Source organism: Strix aluco, chromosome 32, assembly GCF_031877795.1.
Source record: "Strix aluco isolate bStrAlu1 chromosome 32, bStrAlu1.hap1, whole genome shotgun sequence".
Lineage (NCBI taxonomy): Eukaryota > Metazoa > Chordata > Aves > Strigiformes > Strigidae > Strix > Strix aluco.
In genome coordinates this window covers 109595-125490 of record NC_133962.1, presented here as the reverse complement: position 1 = coordinate 125490, position 15896 = coordinate 109595, and the positions used below count along the sequence as shown (strand labels likewise).

At 59.7% G+C, this 15896-nt stretch overlaps 2 protein-coding genes across 5 annotated transcripts; both read left to right on the top strand.

The window, feature by feature from the left end:
* The first annotated feature begins 179 nt into the window (after window positions 1-179).
* LOC141916929 (maestro heat-like repeat-containing protein family member 7) lies at window positions 180-5488 on the top strand. The gene is made up of 12 exons (XM_074809862.1): window positions 180-732; window positions 1422-1489; window positions 1623-1772; window positions 1928-2082; window positions 2371-2518; window positions 2851-2988; window positions 3176-3352; window positions 3697-3852; window positions 4368-4469; window positions 4847-4949; window positions 5110-5172; window positions 5290-5488. Exons 2-12 carry the CDS (start codon window positions 1442-1444, stop codon window positions 5421-5423), a joined length of 1374 nt encoding a protein of 457 aa, XP_074665963.1. The 5' UTR covers window positions 180-732; window positions 1422-1441; the 3' UTR covers window positions 5424-5488.
* A 1115-nt stretch (window positions 5489-6603) lies between these two features.
* LOC141916924 (uncharacterized) lies at window positions 6604-9934 on the top strand. 4 transcript variants are annotated; one of them, XM_074809845.1, is made up of 3 exons: window positions 6604-8385; window positions 8511-8712; window positions 9061-9934. In XM_074809845.1, the coding sequence occupies exons 2-3, from the start codon at window positions 8659-8661 to the stop codon at window positions 9856-9858; spliced, it is 852 nt and encodes a 283-aa protein (XP_074665946.1). In that variant the 5' UTR covers window positions 6604-8385; window positions 8511-8658; the 3' UTR covers window positions 9859-9934. The 4 variants fall into 4 exon arrangements, with proteins under 4 accessions (XP_074665946.1, XP_074665949.1, XP_074665945.1 ...); XM_074809848.1 differs by lacking the exon at window positions 8511-8712; XM_074809844.1 differs by having other exon boundaries at window positions 6604-8712.
* Window positions 9935-15896: the final 5962 nt, after the last annotated feature.

Here is a 15896-nt window from a genome sequence, read left to right as displayed (position 1 = left end):
CCGCAGCAGGGGGAGAAGGGTTTGGCAGTTGGCCAGTGGCGCTGAGATCAGCCCAGCGTGGTCCCATGGGAGGGACCTTCCCCAGGGACCTTTGCCATGGCTGTGGGTTGGACTCGATGATCCCGAGGGTCTTTTCCACCTGAATGATTCTGTGATTCTGTGTGAAATGAGGAGAAGAAATTTTAAGGAGCCAAGCGATCGACATTGTGCCCAGCAATTGCTAAGCCAATCTAATGAATGCTCCTAACAAATGGTTCTGACACACTGACCCGATCTGCCGTTATCTCAACCCTTCGAGCCCCACGCTGGGCACCAAAAAGGACTCTCGTGGTTTGAACTCGGTCGGAGCCAAACACCACGCAGCCGGTCGCTCCCCCTCCCCCCGTCGGGGGAATGGGGCAAGAGAGTGGAGGGACACACGGAAAACTCATAGGTTGAGATAAAAAAACCAGTTTAGTGATTGTAGTAAAGCAAAAAAATAACAACAATGGAAAGTACAAATGGGTGATGCACAAGGCGACTGCTCACCACCCACCGACCAACAGCCCGCTCCCGGCCAGCGATCCCGGCAGAAGGAAGATGCCGCCGTCACAAAACACAGCACTGCGGCTGTGCTCCCTCCCAGCTCGAGAAAATGAACTATCCCAGCTGAAACCAGGACACTGCTGTAGCAGATTAAAGCTACTCTGGGAGTGTGGGAGAGAACGGGAGACAGGCGAGCAAACGCTCCAGGTGAGCGCAAAGTAGAGACGGGGCAGTCTGGAGTGTTTCTGTCGGGATCGAAGCAGAAGGTCCGGGGGCCGTGCCGGGGTGTGTGAACCCTCTGGGACGAGCCGGGGGGTACGGGAAGGTCCTGAGGGGACATGATGGGGGGCTGGGGACACCCCGAGAGGAGCCGTGGCCCAGTGGCGAGCTGGGTCCCTACCCCCTGCAGCGGAACCCCTGCCCCACCCAGCCTGGGTGACAGGTCACAATGTGACCCCCCTTTGTGACCCCCCTTTGTGACATCACTCCATGTCACCCCACAGCACCGTATTTAAGCAGCGCAGCCCCGCAGTGTCTGACAAGACAGGGAAGGGACAGGGCAGGAGCGCAGCGAGGAGACTCCTGAGCACAGCCCACGTCTTTTCCCGTCACTCCCTAAAGCTGAACCCCCCCCGCTGTCCCTCACCCAGTTTTGAGGATGGCAGAGAGTCCCCCCAGCAGCCCCAGGGTGGTTTGGGAGGAGGTGGGGGCTCCCCAGGAGAGCAGCTCTCCGCTGGAGCCCTGCGAGGTGACCACGGTCCTGCCGCTGCAGATCGGTGAGTGAGGGGGCCGACGCCAGGACCCCGTTTCCCCCGTTTCAAGCTCTTTTCACCCTTTGGGAGGCTGGTTGGCCAAGATGGCCGTTGTCTTACCGACTCTTGCGTGTTTCTGTGTAGACGAGACGCTGCCAGAGGAGATGCCAGAGAAACCGGGATGGGATTATGAGAGCAGCGACATGACTACGGTAACGAGCTCCCCCGTCGCCGGGACCCTTGTCCGTGGCATCGGCTTGTGCGAGCAAGGGGACCCAGAGGTGGCCGAGCTGCTCAGCCAAGCTCAGCGTGACACGTCTTCCCCCGCCGTCCCTCCACCTGTAGGTGTTTGGCGAATACCTCCAGCCTTCTCAGAAGACAGATGTTCTCCTCGTGGCCATCGAGGCCTTGACGGCAGACGATGTCCACGACAGGCAGATGGGCAGCGACATCGTGGACACGGCCATGACAGACCCGGCGTCCTGGCTGACGGATGTAAGTGCCCCATGGCTGGACTGTCCTTCCGTGTCAAACCGTGTTAAGTCTTGTTCTTCCTGCCCTAACCCAGCTCTCTCGGGCACCCGAAGCCATGTCAAGGCGGCAGGGAGGGATGGGAAGGGCAGCACCATCCTCACCCGTGTCCCCTCCAGGTGCCAGAAGTCCTGATATGCATCCACACAAACGTGGAGCAGATCCGCGCGGAGCCGGCCCGGCGCAGCCTGGACTCGCTGCTGCTGCTGCTGACCAAGTGGAGCCCCAGGGAGGTGGTCAGGAGCCTGTTGGTCATCTCTCCAACGTGTGACAGGTAGCGGCCCCGACAGCCTTGAAGGCTCGTTCCCCACGGGGAGAGTGGCCCAGAGACTGTCTGCCAGAGCCACGGAAAACTGTGGGATATCCCCGAGGAGCAGGGCTCTCCATCCCACCACGCTTCCCACTCCGGCCAGAGCCGGCCAAAGCGGAGCCCCTGCCCCATGGGGAACAGAACCTCACCCCCTCTGCCTCCCCGGGCACCCCGAAATGAGGGGGGTGGGCAGGGCCGGGGTCTGGAGGAGCCGAGGCAGCTCTGCTGACCGAGTTGGCTCTGGCTCTGCAGCGCTGCCATGGCCATGTGGGAGGTGATGATCTCCGTGCCCTGGGCTTTGTGGAGAGTCGTGTCGGAGCTGCTCGGTGTGCTGCGGGACTGGCGGCTGCGCAGGGTGTTCAGCTGTGCCGCGGACGACGCCTGCATCTACCCCTTGGTTGTGAGTGACCACGCTCAGCTCCAGCGCTCTGCCTTCCTCCTCCTCCTCCTCCTCCTCCTCCTCCTCCTCCCTCTCCTCCTCCTCCCAGACCCCTGTGCCACACACTCGGGCCCACCCGATGCTGATTTGGCCACACCAAGCCTGTCCCAGCGCAGGCAGCGCTCTGCCTTCCACCCTGCCTGCATCCCCCTGCATGGCTCTGGCCCCGGGACAGAGATGTGGGGACTCGGAGGTGGCTTCAAGGGGAGAGGAGACCCTTGCCACGGGCCGTACCGGTGCAGGGGAGGGAGCCCCGCAGCTCTGCTGGTCTCTCACCACTGTCTCCATTTTAGCTGCTGGTCAGCGCTGTCATTGACAACAAGCAGTTTGCTGCCCTCTACAAAACCCAGAGGTACCTGAGGCGTCCCAGCCCGGTGATGCTCTCTCTCGTGCTCGCGGGCCTCACGACACTCTCAAAAACATCCGAAACGGTGAGTGGGGGGTCGGCAAGGGGAGCCAAGTTGGTAGCCGGGGCCTGGGGGATGCGGTGGCTTGGCCCCGGCCGGGAGGATGTGGGGTGACGGCTCCAAGCACCCTCCCTGCTCTGGAGGGGCTGGGGGGTGCCTGGGGCGGGTCTTTCACCACTTCACAAGAAGGTGACCGGTGTGTTCCATACAGGCCAGGAAGATGCTGGTGCTGCTGCCCGACATCATGGAGAACCTGCTGGCAGCCAACAGCGATATCAGGATGAAGGCCCTTATGCTCTTCATCAACGTGATTCCTCACATGAAGAGGGAAGAGGCCAAGCTCATCGCTCTGAGGCTGGCAGAGAAGCTCCTGCTCCTCTTCGATGATGTAAGGCGGGAGGCGGAGCTGAGGTGATGGGTGAAGGACGTTCAGCCCGGCCCTGCGGGCAGCATTTGGGCAGGGATGTCCCCCTGGCTCCTCTTGCGTGGCCTTTTGGGGCTCTTCCCACTCTCCTTCTGTGGCCTTTCCAGGCTATTCCCCTCCCCGCTCCTCTTCCGAGGCCTTTCAGGGCTCCGGGGCCCTTGAGCCGCAGCTGCAGGTCTGGCCGACGGCTCCTGTGTTCAGGATCCGACCCTGGGGCAGCTCCTCTCCCCCCAGCCACGCTAACGCCCCTGCTCCCCGTGGGCGAGGAGCGGCTGATGCTGAGCTCCTTCTGTCCTCCTCCCTGCCAGGAGTCCAGCCGGGTGCGGGAGCTCTCCATCCGCCTCTTCGAAGACGTGATGAAGACCGCGGTGGGGAGAAACACCAAAAAAATGGTGAAGAAAGTGCAGGGTGCGCTGCTGCCGCTGTTCTTCCACACCAACGAGAAGATCGAGAGCGTGGCCAAGGTCAGAGATCAGTGACTGGTGTCACGGGGAAGGGCGTGCTGACACCACGGGGGTGGCCTGGCCGTGAGGGACAATGGGATTGTGTGTCACCGCAGGGTCCCGCTGCGCCGGTCCCACCTCCACCGGCCTCCTCACCCACCCTGCTGCAGAGCTGGAGGGGGAGGTGGGGGCCCCCCCAGCCCAGAGGAAGGGTCCCTGCAGCCCCAGCACCAGCAGGGCCGGAGAACTGGGCACAGACATTTCCCTGCTCAGCAGTGGCCCATGGCCACCGAGCACACGAGTCCCCACGGGCTCTGTGTGCTTTGAGCCCCCATCCCTGTCCCCCAGGGCTGTGCCCAAAGACCCCCCGGGTGTCAGGGCCAGCTCCCAGAGCGCGGGATGGCCCCAGGAATGAAGGGGGCTCCAATCCCGGGATCACCCCGTCCCCGCAGCTCGAAGCCAAGCCCAGAGGAGGAGGATGCCAGGTCTCCTTCCCTGGGCTCTGGTGCCATCTCCAAGCCTCTGCTTCTCCGCAGGCTTCCTGGGACACCCTCCGCGCCTGTGCAGAGTTCCTGGGCTGGAGGAGGCTCAGCTTCCTGGCCGAGACAGGGCAGACACCCCTGATCGGAGAGTACTTGGTGAGGACAACCCCCAAAGCCCCGGGCCGGGCTGGACGGGGGCTGCAGCCGTGCCGTGGGGGGGGCTGTGCCGCTCTGCATCGCCGCCCTGCTCCAGCCCCGCTGCTCCAGCTGCATCCTCCTTCCCTGCCCTCCAGCACGCCGCCCCCAAGGGCTCTTCTCCACGAGACCCCGGCCCATCTGGGCCCTGGCAGCGGGACGGAGGGGTCTCAGCACCCCCAGCCCCCTCTGCCTGTGGCTCTCTCTGGCCCTCAGCCCCACGGGGCTCCTGGCTGGGAGACGGGAGTCACTGGGAGGGAGCGGGGTGCTGGCAGGAGGGACTGGTCCGGACGGCTGCGGAGGATCCGTACCAGCCCCGTGCCCTTGTGCTCCCTCAGATAACGCACAAGAGGAACAGCGCGGACGAGTATCTGCTCCAGAGCCTACTCTACGTGGAGAACCCTCAGGCCAGCGTGCGAGAGGCGGCCGTCAGGTTCATGGGTGAGTTCCCGGGGACCCGTTTCTGGTCGCCCGGCCCCAGTCCCCACTGGTGGGGCTCGCTGGGAGTCTTGCTGGTTCCCAGCACCCTCGGGTGCTGTCCTTGCTGGGGGACAGCCCTGCCGAGGGGGAGCAGAGCTCTGACAGGAGCTCTGTGCCCCAGGGCTTGCTGCGCGGCGCCGGAGGATCCTCAGGCTGGAGAAGCTGTGGGAGATCTGCCAGAGTGGTGAGTAGGGGCAGTGCTGTGCTGGCGGGGGCTGGTGGGGCAGGGGACAGAGCCTGGGCTCCTGGGGTCTCTGCGGGCAGGGGGGGTTCACCTCTGCTCTGTTTCCTTCTCTCGCAGCCCTCCAGTCCTTGGAGAACGACGCTGAGCACTCCATCAGGTGCCTGGCAGCTCAGACCGTCCTCATCCTGACAGCTGTAAAGCAGAAGCCAAGGTCAGGATGGAGCCTGCGGTCGCTGTGGTGCTGCGCCTGATGACCCTCGGAGATGTGCAGTTCTCGGGGAAAGGCCGTACTTCAATAAATTTTTTTTTAAATCAAGCTGGAGCAACAAGCCCAGTCCCACGGTGTCCTTCCCACGGGGAGCCCCCCAATCAGTGTCCCTCTGCCGCTGCCCCCAGGGCCGCACACCCGCACCCGGGGTGTCCCGCGAGACCACAAAGCCCGGAGGGAGGAGGAAGAGGATGAGGGAAGCTTTAGCCCATCCTGCCCCTCCCGAGGGGTCTCAGGGCACAAAAAGGCACCCCCACGCCAAGCTGGCACGTCGCCATTTGTCCCAGCACCAAAATCCTCTCCTGTACTGGGGAGCTGGGCTGGTTTTGACTGGGCACTGGTCGGTTGGTGGTCAGCAGTTGGTTTCATTGCCATCACTTGTCCTCCTTAGGTTTCATTTCTGTCTCTTTGCTAATTTTTCCTTTTCATGACAATTTATTATTATTGATGTTACTTTAGTTCAGTTATTGAACTGTTCTTATCTCAACCCACCACTTCTCTCACTTTTCCCTTTCCAATTCTCCTCCCCCCATCCTGCTGGGGGGGAAGGTGCTTAGTTGCCGACTGGGGTTAAACCACGACACCAAGTGGCAATTTTGCCTCTCAAAAAAACCCCAAAATCCCTTCAGGTACCAGCAGTAGCGTTCCCTTACTGGGTGCAAGACAGCACTAGAGAATTAATAGAATCGGAGAATCAGAATAATTCTGGTTGGAAAAAACCTTTAAGGTCACCGAGTCCGGCCGTGAACCCAACACTGGTGAACCCACCACTAAACCGCGTCCCGAGCGCCACGTCTACGCGTCTGTTAAATACCCCCAGGGCTGGGGACGCCACCACCTCCCTGTGCAGCCTGTCCCGGTGCGCGACAACCTTCGCGGTGAAGAAATTCTTCCCGCTTTTCACTCTGGTGTTCGGAGAACGCAATAGCGGGGGGGTGAAGGAAGTATCTGACCAGGGCCAGAGAGAGGGGGAAGAGACAGAGGAGAAGTGAGGGATGAAGAAAGGGAAGGCTGGAAGAGGGCAAGAGAGGACAGAGGGGACAGAGCGGGGAGAGGAGCCCGTGTGCCGGGCTGGGGGGGCGTGAGGAGCGCCTAGCTCGCTCCCCACGGACAAGAGCTGCTCCCTCGCAAGTTTTGCTATAGCTGAGCTCCAGCCAGTAAAACTAACATTGATTTTCAGTTCTCCAAGTAAAAAAAATGGATTTTTTCTTTTTTTTCCTGGAGGCTGGCAGAACAACATCACCACCAGCACAGCCTTTCTTAGCATGACAGTGGGCTAATCAACCTGTGGCAGCCTGCATGGTAAAGAACATGCTTCCACCGAAACGAGTGGTTGGGTGGTTTGGTTTTAATAAAATAAAAGAGATACTAATAATAAATTCTATAGTTCTTTAATAAATTATTATTTGCAGTCAGAACTTTACAGCAGGAGAGAGAGAGACAAACCAGAAAAGCACCCAGTGAAGGAAAACAAATGTCCTAAATGGATCTAAACATCCCCACGGCATTTTGGGAGCACTCCTCCCAAATCAGGGGGCTCTTATTTTTGTCCCCCCAGCATCACACAGGCATTTCTGCTTGCTGCCAGGTCACCTCCGCACCAGCACAGCACAGAGCGTGAGTCAAGGCTTCTTATTCTACAGGGAGACAGAAACTGGAAAAACTCCGGGGGGGGGCAAAAAAAAGCACGGATTTGAGAGCGTGTGTTAAAAATAGCTCGAGGGAAAGGGCAGGAGAAGGGCTGGGGTGCTGGCCAACAGGCTGTCAGGGGTATGGGCTTGTAGCTGCAGCTGTGTTTAAAACAGTGGGTTGCTACCAGCCTGCAACAAGCAGCAGGTGCCTGTGCTGCAGGAACTCTCCATTCCTCTTGAAAACAGCGGGGACTGTTTGTAAGAATGAAATTAAATATTTGCTCTAGGTAAGTGTGCTGACAAAAGGAGTGAAACTGAAGGGGAAAAAACCCCCATTCAGTGGAAATGTTTCCTCCTATGGATTTGTCTCTCGGCCCCAGCACAGCACTGGCAGGAAACAGTTCATCACGCGTGTTCTGCTGCCATGACAGAGCCGCGGTCCAAGCTGGTTTCCCACGCTGGGGACATGATAGAGGTGCCCCCGCCGGGGAACACATGGAAATGAGACTCAGCTGCCATTGCTTGTGTCTGTCAGAAGCACCTGCAATATTTGAAGGCTTTAGGACCGACAGCCAGGACAATGGCAGGAAACACCAGATGAGGGCATCAGCATCTGGTGACAGTATAAACCTTCTGTTTAATTAAAGACATCTCAAGCTCCAGGGTGAGGCTCTTTATAGAGAGTGGGGGAAGGAGAAGCTCCTCAAACTACGGCCTGTTGAAGTAGCCCATTTTTGATCTCTTCTGGTAGTGGGGTCTTACGAATTTATGGCAGAGTGTAATAAATCAGAGTAACGAGTGCCATCGGCTCGCACCTGCTGCTCAGAAACCATGCCTGCAATCACCAGCTCCAGGCTGAACCAGCTCAGCTTTTCATCAGCTTCTGCAACTCTGCAGTGTGAGGAGAAAAATCTTGTCCCGTTGCAAGCAGGACTGGAGGAAGGCAGCACATACCTGTCTAAAGTAGCACTTAAACCAGGGCATCAGTGCTGGGAAGCCTCATCTCCCAGCAAACCCACCCAGACACCCAGTGCCCAAGGCAGGAGGCAGCGGGGTGCACCTTGGGGTAGCACCAAGGCTCCCCATCCCCAGCTCCTCGCCGGGGGTTCTCCTTCTCCGGCTGGGCTGCTCAGCTGGTGTTTTGCAAGTGGGAAACTGAGGTGGAATGTGATAAAAGACGGGAGGATCGGAGCAGAAAATAGAGCTGAAGGAAGCTCTAAAGCGTTGCCAACATAAGCCACCTCTGCCCGTGGGTGACAGCTCCAGCCAGCTGAGGTGCCACTTCCTTCCTGGACAGTGTGACCTGCAGGTCTGGTATGAATTTGGATGAGCTGTGGGGGGATGTGGGGTAGGGGAGAACTTTGTAGAGTCCGGTGATGGTTGGACTCGATGATCCCGAGGGGCTTTTCCAACCTGAATGATTCTGTGATTCTGTTTAGGGGCCCCAGGAGCTCTGTCCTGCCAGGGGGGTTGTGCCTTGCCCGCTGCAGGGGCTGCAGAGCCGGGGGCAGTGGCCGTGGCCCAAGGGGCGGGTGTCCCCGTGGGGCTCTGGTGCCTGTGACATCACAGAGGAGAAGTCACCGAGGGATGTCACCAGGGTGCCAGCCGGCAGCACCCGCTGCAGTACGGCTCGGGCCAGCGGTGGGTGAGGCTGGTGGGGGGAAGGCTGGGCCGGACGAGGGCCGGGGCAGAAGCTCTGGCCCCTCAGGGGGGTTTCTACAGCCGGGGCGAGGGCGCAGCCGCTGCGGGGAGCGCCTGGGGCAGGGCAGGTGCCGCCCTCGGGGCTGGGCGCAGGGGTGCCGGGGCTGCCAGCCACGGCCAGTGCCCGGGGGCTGTGGGGAGATGTCCCCGTCCCTGCAGCGCTCACCACCCTCCCCCTTACTGCCTCCCAGCTCCCTCGGGCCCTCTCCCACCCGGCCCCAGCCCCGGCATATTCTCCCCTGCTGCCCCAGCCCCACTGAGCCCCTTCTCTCCCTCCTCCTCCTCCAGACCATGGCTGTGTTCATCACCCGCGTCCTGACCCTGCTGAGCATCGTGCAGTACGTGCTGAGAGCCGGGGACCGGCAAGACGCGGCCACGCAAGAGCTCCTGCGGCAGCGCGAGGAGCAGGAGCAGCAGGAGATGACCCGGCTGATGGAGGAGGTGGAGCAGAGCAGCCAGGAGCGGCGCGGCCTCGCTCCGGAAGGCCTGCTCCTCGGGGCCTGCCAGCACTGGTGGTTCTGGGCCTCCGCCGACGCCCTGCTCGTGCTCTTGGGGCTCTACTGGCTGCCCAGGCAGAGCGGCGCTGACGGCGACAGCAGCAGCCAGCGGGGAAGCGCCAGCGGTGCCGAGGAGCAGAGAGGGGAGGACGAGGACTGCGAGGGCAAAGCAGAGCCCAGTGACACCCTGGCTGGACACGAGCCTCTGCAGAAGGCGGGGAGCTCCGTGGCGCCTGCCAAGCAAACCCGCCCCAACAACTCCCTCCTGACGGGGCCGCATCCAGCCTTGGGACAGGGCAGCGCCTACGAGTGCCCCCAGAACAACATCCCCCAGCGCCTGCTGCTCGCGCCCCCGAGACCACCCCTGGGACACATCGTCCGCCAGCGCTGGGCACCGCGGGGGCTCTGCCGGCAACGCGCTGCTGCACCCCCGGCAGCTCCTGACGGGGAACGTGCTGCGCCGCCTCCTCTGCCCCGGGAGCACCCCAACACCAGCCGGGTCCCCGCTTCCCGCGCAGCCTCTGACCCGCTCCGCTGGCACGCTGCTCCAGCTCGGAGGCGCAGGAGGGCGTCAATAAATACCCAATAGAAATAATATTTATTTTATTATAAAGAAATAGATAAATACCCTGAAGAAATCCCCAATAAATTAGTTTGGTTTAAGCAACCCCGTGTCCGTGAGTGCCTGGGCAGCACTGTGCTGGGGAATGTCACCCCTTGGCTCCATCTCCGCCCTGTAACAAACAGATGAAGTTTGTTGATGAATTTACGTTTGCAGTGGTTACACTCAGACCTTTAGTGCCTCCTTCTCCTCTCTCTCTTCTCCTGGTGTTCCCCACATGCCCTCCTCCCCGCCTCCTTTCCCACAGCCCCGACCACCTCTGTCCTTGCTCCCAAGGCCGCCGCTGAAATCAGCTGCTCCATCCCCAGGTCGGGCTTTTCCTGGCTGAGATCAACCCACCACACGCGGGTCCCTTCTTTTCCTCGGGGAAAGAGCACAGAAGGCACAAACAAAACTCATTAGATTAGGAACGAGCAGAGTACCGGCAGGCAAGGATCTCTGGAGGTCAGGGATGTGTGAAAATGTCTCTTTCTCCCCAAAATGAGCATTAAGGCGCTGTGTGGCGACTCGTGTCCCTACAGCGACCGATGAGAAGATTTCGCCATCTCCTGGGCGCCCGCTTAAGCTCCGTCTTAAGTAAGCCCAGGTTGCTGCAGGCGCGGCGCTGTCCCCAGCAGCTGGGAGGAGGGGGAGGGGGTGGCCGAGGGGGGTCAGGGGGGTTTGGGAAACACCCCCCTCCCCAAATGGCCAAATCCCCAACCCCCAGCTACTCACTGAGGGCGAGGCAGGAGCAGACCCACTGCAGCACCGCCACGGTCTGGAGCCGGCGGCGAAGGGGGAGCCGGAGAGGGGTGAAGTGAAGGGGCACGGCGGGGGGGGGGCACTGGGACTGGGGGGGTCAGTGGGAGCAGGGAGGGGCACTGGGAGCTGGAGGAAGAGGGGTGGGGAACTGCGAGCTGCTGGTTTTAATGGAGCTGGTCCCACCCCAAGCCCTGCCCTCCCCTGGGAGGGGAGCACACTGGGAGACACTGGGAGATATTGGGGGGGGTAAATGGGGAAACTGGGGGACATCCAGGGACACTGTGGGGACCCCAAGCCTCCATCTCTGTCACCATAGAGGGATCACGGGACACTGGGAGGGGCCACAGGGACAGTGGGGGACCCCCAGGCTACCCCCTGTCCCCAGCATCAGGGTCCCAGTAGGGTCACTGGGCAGACTGGGGGCACTGTGCCACCGCCCGGGGGTCCTCTTGGCTTTCCCAGCAGAGGAGGGGGGGTGGTTGTGGACTGTCCCAGGCTCTGATTTGGGAGGGACACTGGGGGAGGTGGTGGCTGACGGGGACAGTTTGGGTCCTGGGGTGGGGGCACCCATGGGGGTGTCACTGCTGGGGGCAGGGACACCACGATGTCCTTCTGGACGCTGCTGGTGACAGTGACACTGGGACCGCAGGTGCCATCAACACCAGTCTGGCCACGGGCTGGACACTGGCGACAGTGGTGGTGCCAGGGGAGGTGGCTGTGGGCACCAGGCTGGGGCTGAAGGTCATCACCTGGGGGGCAGGGGGACAGCGTGGGGCATAATCCTCTGTCCTGACTGTGATTCCCTTGGCAAAAAGAAGTGGCACTTGCAAAGGTAACAGGGAGTTCAAAAACATTTTTCCTAATTTGTTGAACTTTATGGATAAAGAACACCTGAGCAGCGCTGCCATTCCCTTGCACACAAAAGCCTTCTGAAGTCATGAAAAATAAATTAATTCCAGGCTTTGAGCAGAAAACTCATCGCGCCACTGGACAGCTGAGTTGTTGGTTGACCCCATCTAAAAGCCTTTCGAGAAAGAAAGGCTCAAAAGATTTGCAAGGGAGGCTTTTTAATAGGATTTTGACAGAGATCTTCGAAGCGGTCTTGTGAGAAACAACCTGTGGTAGGTGTTTGGGGAGCCCCAGCTGTGTAGAACAGCAGCTGACTCCCGTGCGGGGGGTGGCAGCGCACAGGCCCTGGAAAGCAGCACGTGCTCCCCCAGGAGCCGCCTACAGCAGCCCCGCCCTGTTCTGCCCTCTAATCAAACTGCAGCCCAGTGACCAGTTACACTCAGAGGAGAAAAAACGCTTTTCCAGTTGAAGGTTTCATGAAGTGAACTTCAGGTAGTTAAGGATTCCTTACCATGCTCCTGGGCTGGCAGCAAACCCCCGTCTCCCCGCCCCAAGGCACAGTAAAGCCGCGGTTTCTCGCCCACATTCCGGCGTAACCTGCCAGCGCCCCCCACCAACACCACACGTCAGGGAACTGGCAAACAGAGAAGCAGAACGTGACTGGAGGTTGCTTTAAACACGACGTTGCAAACTGTACGGGCCATTCTGCAGACTACCAGGTGTGCTGTCGTAACACTGGTGCAGAGAAACAACACTTAAAATTTGAGTTTCTTCAGGAAGAAAGAAAAGAGAGTTCCTGGATGCAGCCTTCTCTTAGGGGACCTCTCCCCTTCTGCAAGGAACAAAAATGCAAGAAACAGCCTTGACCTTCAATGGGAGAGGCTAAAAAACCACAAACCCTTTTCAGGAGTGAGGACAAAGAGCTTCAGATCAACTAGTTTCAGTTTTAGGGGCGAAGAAAGAATCTCTTGCTCGATGATCCATTTGTCAGTGGAGTCTGTTCCAGGTTACACCATCTCCTGCTGCCATGTCAAACACGATTATGCCCGGGACTAACATGCACTAAAGCAGTAATGTTTCTACAAACACGAAAGAAGAGAGAATTCCCAACGGCAAAAACAATTCAGACCCTGATTTAACAGGGTTCAAGTGACCGGCAAGGCCTACTTCAGCACAGAGACTGTCCTAAAGTGAGGCCTCAAACCAAGAGCACTTCAAGACTGGGGGACAAGTGTTAGTGACACAACAAAGAACCAAAACAAGGGCCAAAACACTCTGAGCACTTTACACAGTATTTCCTAAGAGTCATGACGTTATTTTCCCCAAACTCTTCAGCTTCACACAAAACAATATCCACTGAGCTTTGAACAAACAAAAGCAGCCACCTAATACCTTCTCTGCTCCCCCACCGCGTCCTCCAGAAGGTGCCTGATGGTCACAAAGCCACCGACCCAGCAAGTCCACATTTATTTCATGCAGCCGGTCTGGTACAGCCAGGAATCCTGTGCAACCAGAGAGACACAATTACAGACAGCAGCTGGTACTGAGGATCAGCCACGGAACAAATGGATTCACGGGCAGAGACTGGGTAACTCTGATCATTAACGTTCCTGGCAGCTGCGGGGACATCTACCACCCGGCTTATTTCCACTGTCTCCTGCAACTCACAGGCACTGAGAAATCCCTCTATCTGCCCCGGGAAATACCATTTGTGGCACGTCTGGCCACGTTTCTGGGGGTCACTAGGAAAGTACAAATTCCAGGAAACAACAGTGTCAGCTGAAGCCTGCTCATTATCACCTTCTCCTGAAAAAAACAACCCCCAGACGTCCAACAAACAACAAAACCAGAAGCACACACACCACCAGCGATGTGCCTGTCCCACAACACTGCAAGATACAGGTAGGACTGCCAGAAACTTTTGAACTGCTGTGCAAAGCAGTGGCCGCTCACAGCATTTTAAGGAGTGTGTGAATGTGCAAAACGAATCTAAACCCGCCAGGAGATGGCGACTGCAAACCCTAAACGGAACCGGCAGCCCCAGCAGAAAATAGATCGTCGTTGCTTTTCCGCCTTAAAAAGCCGACCTGAACCCGTGACTGTTAACTGTGACCCGAGGCAGACGTGACCACGACCCCTCAAGCCTTCTGGAGGTGCAGGTGGGACTGAACAGGGTGGGGGCACTCGGAACAGGCTCACCCAGGCAGGCTGGGCACGGTCACCCCCACGTCTCTCCACCAGCACTTGCTAACGCTGGTCCCCTGGGGTATCCAGAGCTGCAGGCAGGGAACGGGAAAGCAGCTCCTCTAACACCAGCGTTCAGCCCAGAACTCTGCCTCCCCAGCGCCCAAACGGGACAAAACTCAAACTGGGCCCCTTCTCCTCACGCCGGGTCAGAGTTTGGGACGCCAACGGGATGCCACAGCGTGGGAAAGCTCCAAGGACACAGCCTAAGGGAACCGGAGCTCCCCGGCTCTCAGAGTAGTTCTAGAGCTAAAGCGGGGGCAGACATCAACTCCACATCAGGTAAGACAGGCCAGCGCTCAGCCCTGACCCGGGAAGGCAGCCTCCTCCCGGCCTGCCCAAGGGCTTCCAACCCAGCACACTTTCTTCCCAAAGCAGGACGCTGCCTTATTGCGGTGTGACGCCACTCACCCGCTCCTGGGGACGGCACCAGAGGGACACGGCACAAGCCATCAAGCCGCTGTCTGCGAGCACCAGAGCCCTCTGGGGACTGTTCTTCACCACGGGGCCCCTGAGAGAGAAAACAGGAGACAGAAGAGATGGTGAGACATTTCAGCTACGGCGGAGCTAGCTGTGGGCAACAAGACTGAGACTGAGCCCTTTTGCTCGGGGGAAAGTGCACACCAGAGAAATACCCGCTGAACAGAAATCTCCAGCTAAACAGAGGAAAAAAAGCAGATTTGAGGAGCACAACATCGCAACAGACTACCACAAGACTTCTTTTGTACGGTACTAGAGTGTAAACACACTCCACATGCATCAAAACTGGTCCGTAACTGTACATTCCATACAATTGCTCCCTCATTATTTAAACATAATTTAATACACAGCAATCTGTATTTCTGTGCAAATCAGTATCTAGAGAATCCAAACCTTGCCTCTTCCTCTGGCCAGACGCATCTTTCACCTCAACGTGCACCGAGAAGCATTCGGAAAACCCCAAAGCGCTTGTCTACAAAACCCCAGTAACACCCGTAGCTAAGGAATATTCGGAGAAGCCGCTGCAGAATTCATGGTGAGCGCAGACAACATCACCAGTGGAGGAGCTTCAGCAGCACAGTGTTCCCAGAGCTGGCAGCTTCTTTAGCAGATGAACCTCAACAGCTCTGCCCGCTGCGGTTTTTGCCCCGGAAGGTACCGAGTTCGTTTCTGCCCCTCAGACACTTCTCGCCGCGTTTCCTCCCCCCGGCCCTGCCGAGGCCGCACGCACCGAGCTCAGTGCCCGAGCAGAGGCACCGATTCCCCTCCGAGCACCCGCCGCTTCTTCCCCCGGCAGCCGATCGCCCGCTCAGCCCCGCTGCCGGCTCCCCCGCCCCGCTGGGACGAGCGGCCGGGCCCGGAGACCCCCCGCCCCTCCCCAGGCCCAGGCGCCGGCGGCCCCGGCCGGGCCCTGCACGCGCCGCGCGGTACCTGCACGCGCCGCCGCCGCCGCCGCCGGCGGAAAGAGCGTCCCGGGGCGGGGCGGGGCCGGGGCAGCTCCGGCAAGGCCCCCGCTAGAGGTGCCCGGCCCAGCGCCTGACCCGCGCGTGCCGGCGGGCACAGGGACGCCCCGGGCACGGCAGGACCCCGCCCGGAAGCCGCGGCTCTGAGCAGAGCCCGGCGCCGGAGCCAGCCGCGGGGCAGGGCCGTGCAGCCGCGCTTCCTCTCACAAATAAACCCTTTTTCTGCCCAGTTCAGCCCGTGAGGCTGCGTGCGGGGTGACTTCCCGGTGTTGGGCCCTGCAGCTGCGATCCGCGCCGCGCGGAAACACCCTTCGGAGAGTCCAAGGGAAAGTGTGTGTAACGCTGCTGGCACAGAGCACAGGCAATAAGGTCTCTTTGCTTCTTTATTTTGGGCGGTGGGGGTGGGATGGGGGGAGGGCTCTGGGGGAGGGGTTTGAGGCGTTGCGGGGTGCGTTGGGTTTTTTGCGGGGTTTTCAAGGCGGGTTGGGTGTTTTTTTCCAGCCGATACTTGTCCGGCGTGGCACAGCACTCATCTTCCCGCAGGGCAGTCAGTGGCAGTTCACCGCCATGAAGCTCTTCCTTAAGCAACTCAGACTTTGCACCTGGCGACAGGATTTGTACCGCCCGGCGCCGCGTTCAGAGCGGGGCTGCCAGGGCCGTGGTGGAGCGAGGGCGTTTGGGTGAGCGGCTGCGAAGGAATTTTGCAGCAGGGAGCGGGGCCAGGGAAGG

Bases quoted from the DNA above. Each gene is read 5' to 3' on its own strand.
- LOC141916929 (XM_074809862.1), top strand. From the start codon at position 1,442: ATGCCAGAGAAACCGGGATGGGATTATGAGAGCAGCGACATGACTACG. The intron at 2,083-2,370 runs GTAGCGGCCCCG...CTGGCTCTGCAG, and splicing joins ATCTCTCCAACGTGTGACAG to CGCTGCCATGGCCATGTGGG. The intron at 3,353-3,696 runs GTAAGGCGGGAG...CCTCCCTGCCAG, and splicing joins TCCTGCTCCTCTTCGATGAT to GAGTCCAGCCGGGTGCGGGA.
- LOC141916924 (XM_074809844.1), top strand. From the start codon at position 8,461: ATGATCCCGAGGGGCTTTTCCAACCTGAATGATTCTGTGATTCTGTTT. The intron at 8,713-9,060 runs GTGGGTGAGGCT...CTCCTCCTCCAG, and splicing joins CAGTACGGCTCGGGCCAGCG to ACCATGGCTGTGTTCATCAC.